The sequence below is a fragment of the Thalassophryne amazonica genome, chromosome 7, assembly GCF_902500255.1.
Source record: "Thalassophryne amazonica chromosome 7, fThaAma1.1, whole genome shotgun sequence".
Classification (NCBI taxonomy): domain Eukaryota; kingdom Metazoa; phylum Chordata; class Actinopteri; order Batrachoidiformes; family Batrachoididae; genus Thalassophryne; species Thalassophryne amazonica.
The window spans coordinates 92,887,114-92,903,004 of record NC_047109.1 but is presented as its reverse complement, the minus strand read 5'-3'; the positions used below and the strand labels follow the sequence as shown (position 1 = coordinate 92,903,004).

Here is a 15,891-nt window from a genome sequence, read left to right as displayed (position 1 = left end):
ACACTAGAAGTCTTTCAGAAAGCGCTGTAACTAGGTTTAAGGATATGATTCCTTCTTTATGTTCTCTAATGCCATATAACAACACAGTGCAGAGTAGCTACCTAAACTCTGTAAGTGAGATAGAGTATCTCGTCAATAGTTTTACATCCTCATTGAAGACAACTTTGGATGCTGTAGCTCCTCTGAAAAAGAGAGCTTTAAATCAGAAGTGCCTGACTCCGTGGTATAACTCACAAACTTGTAGCTTAAAGCAGATAACCCGTAAGTTGGAGAGGAAATGGCGTCTCACTAATTTAGAAGATCTTCACTTAGCCTGGAAAAAGAGTCTGTTGCTCTATAAAAAAGCCCTCCGTAAAGCTAGGACATCTTTCTACTCATCACTAATTGAAGAAAATAAGAACAACCCCAGGTTTCTTTTCAGCACTGTAGCCAGGCTGACAAAGAGTCAGAGCTCTATTGAGCTGAGTATTCCATTAACTTTAACTAGTAATGACTTCATGACTTTCTTTGCTAACAAAATTTTAACTATTAGAGAAAAAATTACTCATAACCATCCCAAAGATGTATCGTTATCTTTGGCTGCTTTCAGTGATGCCGGTATTTGGTTAGACTCTTTCTCTCCGATTGTTCTGTCTGAGTTATTTTCATTAGTTACTTCATCCAAACCATCAACATGTTTATTAGACCCCATTCCTACCAGGCTGCTCAAGGAAGCCCTACCATTATTTAATGCTTCAATCTTAAATATGATCAATCTATCTTTGTTAGTTGGCTATGTACCACAGGCTTTTAAGGTGGCAGTAATTAAACCATTACTTAAAAAGCCATCACTTGACCCAGCTATCTTAGCTAATTATAGGCCAATCTCCAACCTTCCTTTTCTCTCAAAAATTCTTGAAAGGGTAGTTGTAAAACAGCTAACTGATCATCTGCAGAGGAATGGTTTATTTGAAGAGTTTTCAGTCAGGTTTTAGAATTCATCATAGTACAGAAACAGCATTAGTGAAGGTTACAAATGATCTTCTTATGGCCTCGGACAGTGGACTCATCTCTGTGCTTGTTCTGTTAGACCTCAGTGCTGCTTTTGATACTGTTGACCATAAAATTTTATTACAGAGATTAGAGCATGCCATAGGTATTAAAGGCACTGCGCTGCGGTGGTTTGAATCATATTTGTTTAATAGATTACAATTTGTTCATGTAAATGGGGAATCTTCTTCACAGACTAAAGTTAATTATGGAGTTCCACAAGGTTCTGTGCTAGGACCAATTTTATTCACTTTATACATGCTTCCCTTAGGCAGTATTATTAGACGGTATTGTTTAAATTTTCATTGTTACGCAGATGATACCCAGCTTTATCTATCCATGAAGCCAGAGGACACACACCAATTAGCTAAACTGCAGGATTGTCTTACAGACATAAAGACATGGATGACCTCTAACTTCCTGCTTTTAAACTCAGATAAAACTGAAGTTATTGTACTTGGCCCCACAAATCTTAGAAACATGGTGTCTAATCAGATCCTTACTCTGGATGGCATTACCCTGACCTCTAGTAATACTGTGAGAAATCTTGGAGTCATTTTTGATCAGGATATGTCATTCAAAGCGCATATTAAACAAATATGTAGGACTGCTTTTTTGCATTTACGTAATATCTCTAAAATTAGAAAGGTCTTGTCTCAGAGTGATGCTGAAAAACTAATTCATGCATTTATTTCCTCTAGGCTGGACTATTGTAATTCATTATTATCAGGTTGTCCTAAAAGTTCCCTAAAAAGCCTTCAGTTAATTCAAAATGCTGCAGCTAGAGTACTAACGGGGACTAGAAGGAGAGAGCATATCTCACCCATATTGGCCTCTCTTCATTGGCTTCCTGTTAACTCTAGAATAGAATTTAAAATTCTTCTTCTTACTTATAAGGTTTTGAATAATCAGGTCCCATCTTATCTTAGGGACCTCGTAGTACCATATCACCCCAATAGAGCGTTTCGCTCTCAGACTGCAGGCTTACTTGTAGTTCCTAGGGTTTGTAAGAGTAGAATGGGAGGCAGAGCCTTCAGCTTTCAGGCTCCTCTCCTGTGGAACCAGCTCCCAATTCAGATCAGGGAGACAGACACCCTCTCTACTTTTAAGATTAGGCTTAAAACTTTCCTTTTTGCTAAAGCTTATAGTTAGGGCTGGATCAGGTGACCCTGAACCATCCCTTAGTTATGCTGCTATAGACGTAGACTGCTGGGGGGTTCCCACGATGCACTGTTTCTTTCTCTTTTGCTCTGTATGCACCACTCTGCATTTAATCATTAGTGATCGATCTCTGCTCCCCTTCACAGCATGTCTTTTTCCTGGTTCTCTCCCTCACCCCCAACCAGTCCCAGCAGAAGACTGCCCCTCCCTGAGCCTGGTTCTGCTGGAGGTTTCTTCCTGTTAAAAGGGAGTTTTTCCTTCCCACTGTAGCCAAGTGCTTGCTCACAGGGGGTCGTTTTGACCATTGGGGTTTTACATAATTATTGTATGGCCTTGCCTTGCAGTATAAGGCGCCTTGGGGCAACTGTTTGTTGTGATTTGGCGCTATATAAAAAAAAATTGATTGATTGATTGATTGATTACCAGTTCATCTCTCTGAATCTCTGGGGATTTGTAGACAAGCTGTTTGAGCTCCACAGAGGTGTTGATCTAACAACAAATTAAAGATGAAATATAAACAAAATCACACAGTGCACATAAAGCACATTGAAACATACTTCAAAATATGATGGCTGTGTTGTAAAAATGGATAATTCTGAACTTACTTTTTCCTCATATTCATAAGTCGGGCCTCTTTCGGATGTGGTATAATCATATTCATCTGCTGCTGATGCTGTGGATGAAGAGAGATGAGGGTCAAATTTAGCTACATGCATATTACTATACTTTCCGGACTATAAGTCATGCTTTTTTACTTGTTTGGCTGGTCATGCGACTTATATTTCAAAGCTACTTTTATGTCAAAAATATATTGCACTATCATTTGTGACCACAAGATGGCACAGTCTACACATGCGGCAAGTGAAAGCTGCTCTTTAAAGTGATCTGGTCTGATCCACACTCCAGAGCAGAAGGTGCTGATAAAGCACCACAAAGCTCGATGTCAAATGCCACAAAACAAGAAGAAGAAAAAGATGTGTATGAGAAAGAGGTGCTGGGTCTTAGGTGACAAGTAAACTGAATAGACCATGATTTCAAACTGAAATACCGCACTCTTAAATGAAGGAATATGCGCTTCATATTACTCAGCACTCAACTTGTTCGCACTTTGCAGGAAAGCCAGATCCACAATGAGGAGGACAGACAGGCTAAGGTAAGAATAACTATGTTTTAAAACTGTATAATCATTTAATATTTTTGCAGAGGCAAACAAGCACATGTTTAGCTCTGCTTTGATGTTTTTGTCTATTCAGTAGTGACAAGTAGTTCTTTCTCATAATTAACCAGCCGATTAACTTCTGCTTGCTAATGTGGTGTTTGTGTTCTGAATAAATAATGTGCTGATTAATTTAATTTTGCTGCTTGTTGTATGATGCAGTAGCAACACATTTCGAAAACAAATATGACTTGTTGACCAGTGCAACATGATTTTTCTATGTAACACATTTTTGGACAGATGGGACAAATACTCTGGTGTGACATACAGTCCGGAAAAAAATGTCCCACAGTTGACACCCCAAGTGACAAGTGACACCCCACTCATGATGAGTCAACACTTACTCACCCTTTTTATTAGGCTGTGGTTCTTTAGATTTAAGAGAAGAGAAAAGTAGCCATTAATCAAATTATTTTGCAAACTATTTTTACTAGTTAAGGACATATTGATTTGTGGGTGCATGTGTGAGAAAGTATGCAGTTGTGTACCAATACGGAGAGGGTAAGGCCTATTCTGAAAAGTGTGGTTCTCTTCCTCTTCATCATCCTTTTCTTCCTCACTCTCAGCCGGCAGGAGCTCCTCTGTTGTGCGGGTTTCAGTGAAGGAGGTGGTCATAAGTTCACTGATGTCTCCTCGCTCTGCCTTCACCAGTTCCTCTGCACATGGTACACCGAAAAAGCACAGCAGTCACACGCACACACACAAAGATTGATAGAAATAAATTGCCACACAGGAGATTGCAAATGTGTAAATGAGTGGGAACAGTTTGGCATACGGATGTCATTGTGCAGCTCCTCAGCTAAAACAGGAACCTTGTACAGCAATGCCAGACTCTGGTTCATCCTCTCCTCAATCACATGGAGGTGGGTGTAGACCTGCAAAAAAATCATATCAAATACTCTCTCATTCACTCATCTTCAACCGCTTACTCCAATTAAGGGTCACGGGGGGCTGGAGCCGATCCCAGCAGTCATAGGGCATGACACAGGATACACCCTGGACAGGACGCCAGTCTGTCGCAGGGTCACACACAGACAAACAAACACATTCATACCTGCATGTACACCTATGACAATTTAAAATTTCCAGTCCACCTAAACTGCATGTCTTTGGATGTGGGAGGAAGCCGCAGCACCTGGAAGGAACCCACGCAAACACGGGGAGAACATGCAGACTCCACAGAGAAAGGCCACAGAGGGGAACTGAACCCATGACCTTCTTGCTGTGAGGCATCAGTGCTAACCACTATGTCACTGTGCTGCCTATTAATCAAATAAATAAAAATAATAATGACAATAATAAAATAAGGTACTTTCAACAAAGAGAATAACAACAAAGAGATTTGCTGGATTTAACATATTAATAACTATAGCACTGTCGAACGCAAACCTCCGGCAACACTAGTTTCCAATTCCACAACATTTTACTTTGGAAAAATTTTTCAAGGTCAAAATCCTGTTCGAAGTGGCTTTTCATAACCTAAAATAGATGTGATCAAATGTCATTAGTATGTACTTACAACCCCTGGCAATAATTATGGAATCACCGGCCTCGGAGGATGTTCATTCAGTTGTTTAATTTTGTAGAAAAAAGCAGATCACAGACATGACACAAAACTAAAGTCATTTCAAATGGCAACTTTCTGGCTTTAAGAAACACTATAAGAAATCAGGAAAAAAAATTGTGGCAGTCAGTAACGGTTACTTTTTTAGACCAAGCAGAGGGAAAAAAATATGGAATACCAGGTGTGATGAGCAGGTGATAGGGAACAGGTGTGCAGGAAAGAACCAGAACAGGGTGTGGAAAACAGAGAGGGAACCGCCCACTACCAAGCACCCAAGTGACAGACAAGAGAAAACAGACAAATCCCAAGCAAAAAGTGACAGCCAAGATCCCACAAACACATGATAAATCCACAATCCTGACATAGACATCATTAAAGTCAGTGCCTCCACGTCCACTAGTTCAGCAGCAGTATGTTTCGGTTGCAGCTGTATGTACCGTTACACAACAAATAGGCAGCAGGTCTGTTTTGGATGGTTGTTGGAGCTGAAACGCAACTGAAAGGTCAAACAAATCATCAGTAATCACATAGTCCTGCCCTGTCATCATCTACATTGACCTTACCCATTGTAGATGTAATAAATAAATAAATATTTTTTTATTTATTAATAAATAAATAAAATGCTAAAAAAAAAAAAATTGAATGCAGCAGCAGCAGCAGCAGCAGCAGCAGCAGCAGTAGCAGCAGCAGCAGCAGCAGCGCTCTGAAACTGCTTCCATACTGTGTGAAAACATTCAGCTGGTTGAACGAAGTCAAACTAAACGCAAATGTTAAAAAAACTAAGCAAACCGTCAAGAATGACAGCAAAACAAAATATGGACGAATTGAGGCTTTTGGTGGCATTCGTTCAAATTTTTCAACAGTTTAAAAATCTTGACGAAGCGACAGCTGCCAGCTACAGGAACAAACCTGCGCGAAGGTTAAACGATGCCAACGAAAGTCAATGAAAGTCCAGATTTCTTGTTTTGTTAGGGCTTCATTGCCCTTCGTTAAGTGGCGTATGACTGGTCCATAACGTGGGGTCTTATGTATGCACATATTCTGATTGGATAAGAAGGAAGAATTTTGCCAGTTTATTAATGTTTCTGGAGCACAGGTTGACGTCGGAAATATATTTGATTTTAAAGTAACTACGCATTCATCATTCATGTACACATGATTCCTGTCAAGTGTATTCTGTGTCTATTTGGGCTTGAGACCAGATAATCCTCGATTCAAATCCCTGCCTGACTAGAAAATCATGAAGGGCCCTTGGGCAAGGTCCTTAATCCCTTAGCTGCTCCCGGTGTGTAGTGAGCACCTTGCTTGGCAACAGCCTGACATCGGGGTGAATGTGAGGCATTATTGTAAAGCGCTTTGAGTGTCTGATGCAGATGGAAAAGCGCTATATGAATGCAGTCCATTTACCATTTATTTGGTGCATTGGTTGTGGACGCCCTCAGACATTAAGTCAAAGTGTCCCTCAATATACATATGAACAGTACGGGCAGTATCGATATGATCCGCAGCAACAGAAAATGGGAGGTTTGAAGACAAGATGTGTAACCAATTACCCGTATTTATATGACGTGTCATTGCCGTTGCACAGCAGCAAATATGCTTGTCAAACCAGCTGGCTAAAGAGATCCATAAAAGTTGAGAACTCAATGTGGAAACAGAAGTCCTATACGGTCTAATTATCCTGGTGTATCCTCTGGTGGAAGTAAGTAACTAATGTAGTGCACATAGAGAAATATGCGCACAATCACATTCACAAACCAACTGGTTGTCTGTGCGAGTGTGTGGTTAAAAGTACACTTCTGCCCAAACACATCAGCAGTCTATGGGCCGTATGCTTAAAGATCAGCAGATATGTGTCACAGCTCAAACACAAAAGTGAACAATACTGCACACATTCACAGACACACACCTGGAATTTCATCTGCTCAGCCTTCTGGGGGTCGACAGCCTCAATGTGCTGATAGTGTCTGAGTGTGTGTCTGCGATCCTTCTGCTCGGCAGCCATATAGCGCTTCAGGGCCTGCAGCACGCGCTCGGGCTGCAAGGAAAAAACAGAGACAAAAATGCCAGACATTGAGGTGAAAATGGTCACACTTAAGACACCTTTTCTACAAGCTGTTATGGCTCATATGTCATATGTCATAAGTCTGTACTACCTGAAAAATGCCCTACAGAGGACAGGACATCCAGCAAATGCACAGGTCTAATGTGTCAATTGTCTTTATTAACATCAGTTACAGTCACATTTTTACTTTGCCAAAATGAGTTAGTGGGCAGATGAACATTTCAGATGTATTTTTCTGAGTTGTGGATCAGAAATTCCCATTTTTCACCAAGTGCAGCAAGAATGTGAAGTTTTGCACATGTGCTTCTTCAATGTGTTCCGCAAAACCTTAAGGCCTAAACTCACTATATTGTTTTTGTGGAATCGCCCCAAAAACAATATTCATACACAAACAAAATTAGCTGTAATTTTGTGATGTACCACAGGAAAAAGGTACTTTAAAAAAACTACATTTCAACACAAAATAAATTTTGTCAATTTTTTGAAGAATAATGCCACGTTCACACCCGCACGCGATGCGAGCGACGGTGGCAACAGGTTGCCATGTAATCCCTATGGAGGGACGCGTTGTGGCGCCACAAACGTTCAAGCCACATGACGCGATGGACGTGAATGAAGCTATTTGAGCAATTGGCGCATTTATGGCGCGATATTGTGTCACGTTGCCCTCCTACCCAAGTTGAAAAATCTGAACTTTTACGTCTTGTCACGTCACGATGACCAATCAGGGACTGGATATTTAGTGACGTGGAGATGTCTGGAGTTTATACTTGATTGTGGACATGTCCTGTCTCTGGCAGGCAGCCTGTGAGCAGGACCGCAGCAGCGACAGCCAGTTTTTTTTTTCACGTGCGTGCCGAATGAATTGTCCGTGAAGATTATTTTATTTATTAACTACACAGATGTATAATAAAACCAATGGTGACCTGTTTGTAACGCAATTATGATAGAGTTGGAGAGGAGAGCGAGGAACTGCAGCAGCAGCCAGTTTTTTTTTTTTATTGTTCACATGTGCGCGCGCAAACGGGACAGGAGGTCCTCCAACTGGGTCCTGGAGAGGGTTGAAGTACCACTGAAAGCAGCCGTCATCCAGACGCAGCTCCTGCAGCAAAAGCATTTTAAAAGGGATTCATACGAATCCCTTTTAAAATGCTTTTTTTGGGAAGTTTATTTTTTATTGTGTTTAACCCCAATAAAAAACTCTTTAAAGCACCAAACTGCTGATTGTAGAGTAATAAGCCTTCTGATTGTTGTCAGGTTTAGCATTTCATTTCTGCTGGATTTTTTGGCAATCTCTGCACTTCATTTTGTCATTCACTGTGAAATTTAGGGGCTGGATGGCCCTATATTTCCAAATTTAATGATAAGAAAACAGAGGTGATTGTGTTTGGCCCAAGTATCTCGTCATAGTTTTACATCCTCATTGAAGACAACTTTGGATGCTGTAGCTCCTCTGAAAAAGAGAGCTTTAAATCAGAAGTGTCTGACTCCGTGGTATAACTCACAAACTCGTAGCTTAAAGCAGATAACCCGTAAGTTGGAGAGGAAATGGCGTCTCACTAATTTAGAAGATCTTCACTTAGCCTGGAAAAAGAGTCTGTTGCTCTATAAAAAAGACCTCCGTAAAGCTAGGACATCTTTCTACTCATCACTATTGAAGAAAATAAGAACAACCCCAGGTTTCTTTTCAGCACTGTAGCCAGGCTGACAAAGAGTCAGAGCTCTATTGAGCTGAGTATTCCATTAACTTTACTAGTAATGACTTCATGACTTTCTTTGCTAACAAAATTTAACTATTAGAGAAAAATTACTCATAACCATCCCAAAGACGTATCGTTATCTTTGGCTGCTTTCAGTGATGCCGGTATTTGGTTAGACTCTTTCTCTCCGATTGTTCTGGTCTGAGTTATTCTCATTAGTTACTTCATCCAAACCATCAACATGTTATTAGACCCCATTCCTACCAGGCTGCTCAAGGAAGCCCTACCATTATTTAATGCTTCGATCTTAAATATGATCAATCTATCTTTGTTAGTTGGCTATGTACCACAGGCTTTTAAGGTGGCAGTAATTAAACCATTACTTAAAAAGCCATCACTTGACCCAGCTATCTTAGCTAATTATAGGCCAATCTCCAACCTTCCTTTCTCTCAAAATTCTTGAAAGGGTAGTTGTAAACAGCTAACTGATCATCTGCAGAGGAATGGTCTATTTGAAGAGTTTCAGTCAGGTTTTAGAATTCATCATAGTACAGAAACAGCATTAGTGAAGGTTACAAATGATCTTCTTATGGCCTCGGACAGTGGACTCATCTCTGTGCTTGTTCTGTTAGACCTCAGTGCTGCTTTTGATACTGTTGACCATAAATTTTATTACAGAGATTAGAGCATGCCATAGGTATTAAAGGCACTGCGCTGCGGTGGTTTGAATCATATTTGTCTAATAGATTACAATTTGTTCATGTAAATGGGGAATCTTCTTCACAGACTAAAGTTATTATGGAGTTCCACAAGGTCTGTGCTAGGACCAATTTTATTTACTTTATACATGCTTCCCTTAGGCAGTATTATTAGACGGTATTGCTTAAATTTTCATTGTTACGCAGATGATACCCAGCTTTATCTATCCATGAAGCCAGAGGACACACACCAATTAGCTAAAACTGCAGGATTGTCTTACAGACATAAAGACATGGATGACCTCTAATTTCCTGCTTTTAAACTCAGATAAAACTGAAGTTATTGTACTTGGCCCCACAAATCTTAGAAACATGGTGTCTAACCAGATCCTTACTCTGGATGGCATTACCCTGACCTCTAGTAATACTGTGAGAAATCTTGGAGTCACTTTTGATCAGGATATGTCATTCAAAGCGCATAGTAAACAAATATGTAGGACTGCTTTTTTGCATTTACGCAATATCTCTAAAATCAGAAAGGTCTTGTCTCAGAGTGATGCTGAAAAACTAATTCATGCATTTATTTCCTCTAGGCTGGACTATTGTAATTCATTATTATCAGGTTGTCCTAAAAGTTCCCTAAAAAGCCTCAGTTAATTCAAAATGCTGCAGCTAGAGTACTGACGGGGACTAGAAGGAGAGAGCATATCTCATCCATATTGGCCTCTCTTCATTGGCTTCCTGTTAATTCTAGAATAGAATTTAAAATTCTTCTTCTTACTTATAAGGTTTTGAATAATCAGGTCCCATCTTATCTTAGGGACCTCGTAGTACCATATTACCCCAATAGAGCGCTTCGCTCTCAGACTGCAGGCTTACTTGTAGTTCCTAGGGTTTGTAAGAGTAGAATGGGAGGCAGAGCCTTCAGCTTTCAGGCTCCTCTCCTGTGGAACCAGCTCCCAATTCAGATCAGGGAGACAGACACCCTCTCTACTTTTAAGATTAGGCTTAAAACTTTCCTTTTTGCTAAAGCTTATAGTTAGGGCTGGACCATCCCTTAGTTATGCTGCTATAGACGTAGACTGCTGGGGGGTTCCCATGATGCACTGTTTCTTTCTCTTTTTGCTCTGTATGCACCACTCTGCATTTAATCATTAGTGATCGATCTCTGCTCCCCTCCACAGCATGTCTTTTTCTTGGTTCTCTCCCTCAGCCCCAACCAGTCCCAGCAGAAGACTGCCCTCCCTGAGCCTGGTTCTGCTGGAGGTTTCTTCCTGGTTAAAAGGGAGTTTTTCCTTCCCACTGTAGCCAAGTGCTTGCTCACAGGGGGTCGTTTTGACCGTTGGGGTTTTACATAATTATTGTATGGCCTTGCATACAATATAACGCGCCTTGGGGCAACTGTTTGTTGTGATTTGGCGCTATATAAAAAATTGATTGATTGATTGATTGAAGTGGCTCCTGTGTACCCTTCCCTATTGATTTGGGTCATTGGCAGCTTATCCAAAGAGTAATGTACTAATTTGGGTTTTAAGATGGACAGCGATTTTAAATTGGATCGCCAAATTAGTGCAGTAGTTAGGTCTAGGTTCTTTCACCTTAGGTAGCTTGCTAAGGCGAAGCCTTTCCTTGCACATCAGCACTTAGAAACAGTAATCCATGCCTTCATTACTTCTCGGCTGGATTACGGTAATGTACTTTATCTTGGAGTTAGCCAGTCCTCCCTTGCATGTCTTCACTTAGTTCAGAACAATGCCGCTCGTCTCCTAACTGGAGTACGAAAGAGGGTGCACATTACACCTGTCCTGACCTCCCTCCACTGGCTGCCTGTGCATTTTAGAGTTCATTTTAAGATTCTTTTATTTGTTTTTAAATATTTCAATGGCCTCGCCCTGCCCTACCCCTCTGAGCTACTTCACCTCTACGCCCCTGCACGGTGCCTCTGGTCAGCTGATCATCTGCTCCTTGAGGTACCGAGGTCTAAGCGAACGCTCAGAGAGGATACAGCATTTTCTGTTGCAGCTGCAAAAATTTGGGATGGTTTACCTTTGCACATTAGACAGGCCACTTTACTGTCTGTTTTTAAAACCGATTTTAAAACACACTTTTATTCATTGGCTTTTAACACTATGAGACTTTGCTCTGTTTTAGTTTTTTTGCTTGTTTATTGCTGTTTTTATTGTTGTTGGGTTGTTTTGTTGTTTTTATGACCTTTATGTACAGCACTTTGTTTCAGTTTTTGCTGTTCGAAAGTGCTGCTTAAATGAAGTTGAGTTGAGTTGAATGTCCTCACCTGTGGAGGTTCAGTCTGGACAGCGGTCAGGTAACTCTCCAGGGCCAGGCGGCGGTTGTTGTTAAGCGTGGCCTCCACTCTGGCTAAATGAGTCTCCACCAGCCTCTGCCTCTCTCCAGCCACCTGCTCCTCCAGCGTCTGCAGCACAGTCTGGAAGTGCTGGTGGGTGAGACAAAGGCCACAGCGCCAAAGTGAGTGAAATGGATAGTAAAGTTAGGCGTGCCTAATTATATGGCGTATTTTGTTACGTTGCACAGGAGCCGTTTAACAATAGAATAAGTCTACAATTCAGGTCATCACATCTAAGCTTGCCTCATTCAAAGCCTGTCGTTCAGATTTTGGCAAATTGTTTGAGTGGTTGTCAGCTTGCCATTCCTTCATGATCTAGAAGACAGAAAGATCAGTTTATCAGTGGAAAAGTATCACATAAACAATCCCACTGACACAGGAGCAAGTAGACTCATAATTACAACTAAATCATAACCCCCGCCCCCCCCCCAAAAAAAACCCCCCCCAAAAAACTGATAACTATTTTGCTTGGAAGAAATTTGAATTTTCTGGCAAAAAGTGAATTTATTTAAGTTATATTATTGCGGTATTAAATATATCAAAGTAATGCGCAATGTGAATCAATAAAGAAAACAAATATTGTAAAGGCACAAATGACATTACACACATATTTATCCTGCTTCAGTGTGTACTAAACTCTGCCACTTTTACTCTAAGTTATATTAATAATTCATTAATAACCTGCTGCATTCAAAAATATTCAATAGCTGAAATATTACAGGAACATTCAATCACACTTTATTAGGGATAATATTATTAATAGTGTCACTGTTTAGATTTTTTTCCCTGCAACCTGAATACACATTTGACCTTTACAGGCCACTGATCCTGTCATTCTCAGAATGGGTTAGAATGCAACAGCAAGTTTCATCCCAGATTAATAAATCAACTGTCAGGTTCTCGTAGCCGTGGTTCTGCATTTTGTTGAGCTGTCGTTCTTCTGGGGACAACATGGGGTCAACCTGCCAAGACAAAAACAAGAGCATGAATTATTATCCATTTATGAGAGAAAACACGACATCAGATTATTTCAGAAACTGAATAAACTGGTGGGGCTTAATGACAGATTGAAGCCAGTAGGCCCTGTCATTCAATATTATCAGTGCCTTCAAGTAGGGATGCCCCAATCAATTTTTTTTTTTTTTGCCGTGAACCTGAGCTGAGTTATTTAATATGACACATGCCAATAAAATACTTGTATTTTCCTCAATAATACACTGAAAGTACATTAAATACAATCCAATGGTTATGCTTGATAAAAAACAGCACCTTCAATCCAAGCTGCTCCCAAATGTTTGATTTCTGTATTTAATTTATTTTTTAAAAAGTAGACAATTTAAATTTGTTATATGCTCTTATTAGTTCAACTTAGTGGAGAATTGTAGTAGTAAAACTAAAACACTCATGGCACTGGTTGTGATTTAGTTGTTAAAAATAGATTTTATATTATTACTAACAACAACAACAACAACAACAACAATAATAATAATAATAATAAAGTGCAAAAATATCTTTAAAATATGTCTCCAAGGTGGACCTTTACCCCATACACCATTTTTGTGGGGGTGGCAGTTTCTGAACCCTTGCTCTTCTGGCTACCTGTCTCTACAAAGTGTGTTAGCAGGAGGAAGACAAGATGATGTGTATTCATGTGGAAAGCCTGGCCAGTGAGAAGCAAATCACATGTCATCCATCAGAAACACAAAATGCATACCACGATGCTGCTGATGAACAAGGAGAAAGCGCTGATGTTCGCTCTGTAGGTGCAGAGTTTAAGAAGCGGAACAATTTACACAGACTGATCTAAGACTCCTGTTTAATTAATCTGATAATCAAACAATCAAAACAACAACAAAAAAGAAGCCTTGATTGGGCCCAGTTCAGCTGCAGTTGGATTGGGCTATCCCTATTTTCAACAAATTTATGATGTAAATAAACACCTTAGAAATAAAACATACAAACTCGATTTTCAATCCTTCTTTGTTTCACTGAGTTTTTACTTTTCTGGAGTGAAGAAGCTGAATCTACAAAAAACAAACAAAAACACCCCCCCCCCAAAAAAAAAAACAAAAAAAAAAAAAAAAAAAAAAAAAAAAAAAAACAAAAAAAACAAAACCAGACTTTTATAAACAGGACATCACTGCCTGTTTTCTACAAACTACATGCCAGCTATTTCAAATTTGTAACAAAAATCAGTTTTCAGCAAACTGCAATTCAATCATCAACTTGATGTGTGTCAGTGGATCTCAAACATTTGGAAGCTGAAACCAACTCATTCTCAAAAGAACAACTTATCACATGTTAGTAATAGTCTGGAAGGCAGCAATATGAAATAAGATAATGTAAATATAAAATAATGGTTTGGTAACATCACATCCAGCTTTAATAGTTCCCACAGCTTATTTCTGATTAATTCCAAGTAAGCACCAATGTGAAACCAGTCTGAATGATAGAAGAATTGTTCAGTAAGACTATACAAAGTTAAACAGTTACTTACCATTAGGGCTCACATACATTAAGAATACAACAATATTTAAAAGAACTATGCAGAGTGTAAACTGATAGTCTCCTCAAACACAACATGGTTGACTGATTTACTGTCACCCTTTTTGTCCATTTATGGCCACAGGTCAGACAGGTACCTCCATTTTAAACACGTCATTACAGAGAAATCTGTGCATAGGACGCACAGCTCTTTAAAGGTCAGAAGGTTATTTCAGACCAGTCCGAATCTGGACAAAACACAAGTCACTGTGTACCAAAAAAATAAAATAATAGTAATGATGATAAAAAGAGCATCTCAATGTATTGGTGGGATATTCAGGGCTGTGAAAACTCCGCAGATCCACAGAATTCCGTGGATTTCGTCATGGGGGGTTAGCGTTGTACTGTCTAATCGTGACCATCACCAAGTTTGTAAAATGCCTACCACAAAGCGTTCTTTTTCTACGACATTGTGCAAGTTGTATAAATCCGCGGACCTGTGGAGTTCCGTGCAGAAACATGCCAGTCAAAGCGTGGCTGTTACGACAGTCGTCGTAAAGCGGGACTGGCTGGTTGCTACGACGATGCTGAATGCCTGCAACAAGACACTGTTCTGAAGCTCCTTTCACACCGGGGCCAATGTAGAGTTGCATATTGCGGCATACCGACTACACCGAGTTATGCAGCTCTATGGCGAGTTTTTGGTCCCCGGGTTTTTGCTAAGTGAGGCGGATGCAAAAAATTTAACCTGTTTAATTTTTTTGGTTCAGAGCACTGGGCACAGAAAATACAAAGTTTTTAAGCAAGTCTATGCAACACTGCACAACTGTATGTAAATCTACACAACACGGTGCTACTGTACACCAAGCCTCCGCAAATACACTCAACAAAATATAAACGCAACACTTTTGGTTTTGCTCCCATTTTGTATGAGATGAACTCAAAGATCTAAAACTTTTTCCACATACACAATATCACCATTTCCCTCAAATATTGTTCACAAACCAGTCTAAATCTGTGATAGTGAGCACTTCTCCTTTGCTGAGATAACCATCCCACCTCACAGGTGTGCCATATCAAGATGCTGATTAGACACCATGATTAGTGCACAGGTGTGCCTTAGACTGCCCACTGTAAAAGGCCACTCTGAAAGGTGCAGTTTATCACACAGCACAATGCCACAGATGTCGCAAGATTTGAGGGAGCGTGCAATTGGCATGCTGACAGCAGGAATGTCAACCAGAGCTGTTGCTCATGTATTGAATGTTCATTTCTCTACCATAAGCCGTCTCCAAAGGCGTTTCAGAGAATTTGGCAGTACATCCAACCAGCCTCACAAGCGCAGACCACGTGTAACCACACCAGCCCAGGACCCACATCCAGCATGTTCACCTGCAAGATCGTCTGAGACCAGCCACTCGGACAGCTGCTGAAACAATTGGTTTGCATAACCAAAGAATTTCTGCACAAACTGTCAGAAACCGTCTCAGGGAAGCTCATCTGCATGCTCGTTGTCCTCATCGGGGTATCGACTGACTCCAGTTCGTCGTCGTAACCGAGCTGAGTGGGCAAATGCTCACATTCGCTGGCGTTTGGCATGTTGGAGAGGTGT

The 15,891-nt window shown here is 40.3% G+C and overlaps 1 protein-coding gene across 1 annotated transcript in view; it reads right to left on the bottom strand.

The window, feature by feature from the left end:
- Window positions 1-15,891, bottom strand: part of aplp1 (amyloid beta (A4) precursor-like protein 1) — a 193,602-nt gene that overhangs the window by 9,913 nt on the left and 167,798 nt on the right. The window contains 9 exon segments of the mRNA XM_034173674.1: window positions 2,614-2,679; window positions 2,796-2,863; window positions 3,755-3,775; window positions 3,895-4,062; window positions 4,182-4,281; window positions 6,880-7,008; window positions 11,727-11,885; window positions 12,039-12,110; window positions 12,686-12,757. Of these exon segments, the coding sequence (XP_034029565.1) occupies window positions 2,614-2,679; window positions 2,796-2,863; window positions 3,755-3,775; window positions 3,895-4,062; window positions 4,182-4,281; window positions 6,880-7,008; window positions 11,727-11,885; window positions 12,039-12,110; window positions 12,686-12,757 (855 nt within the window).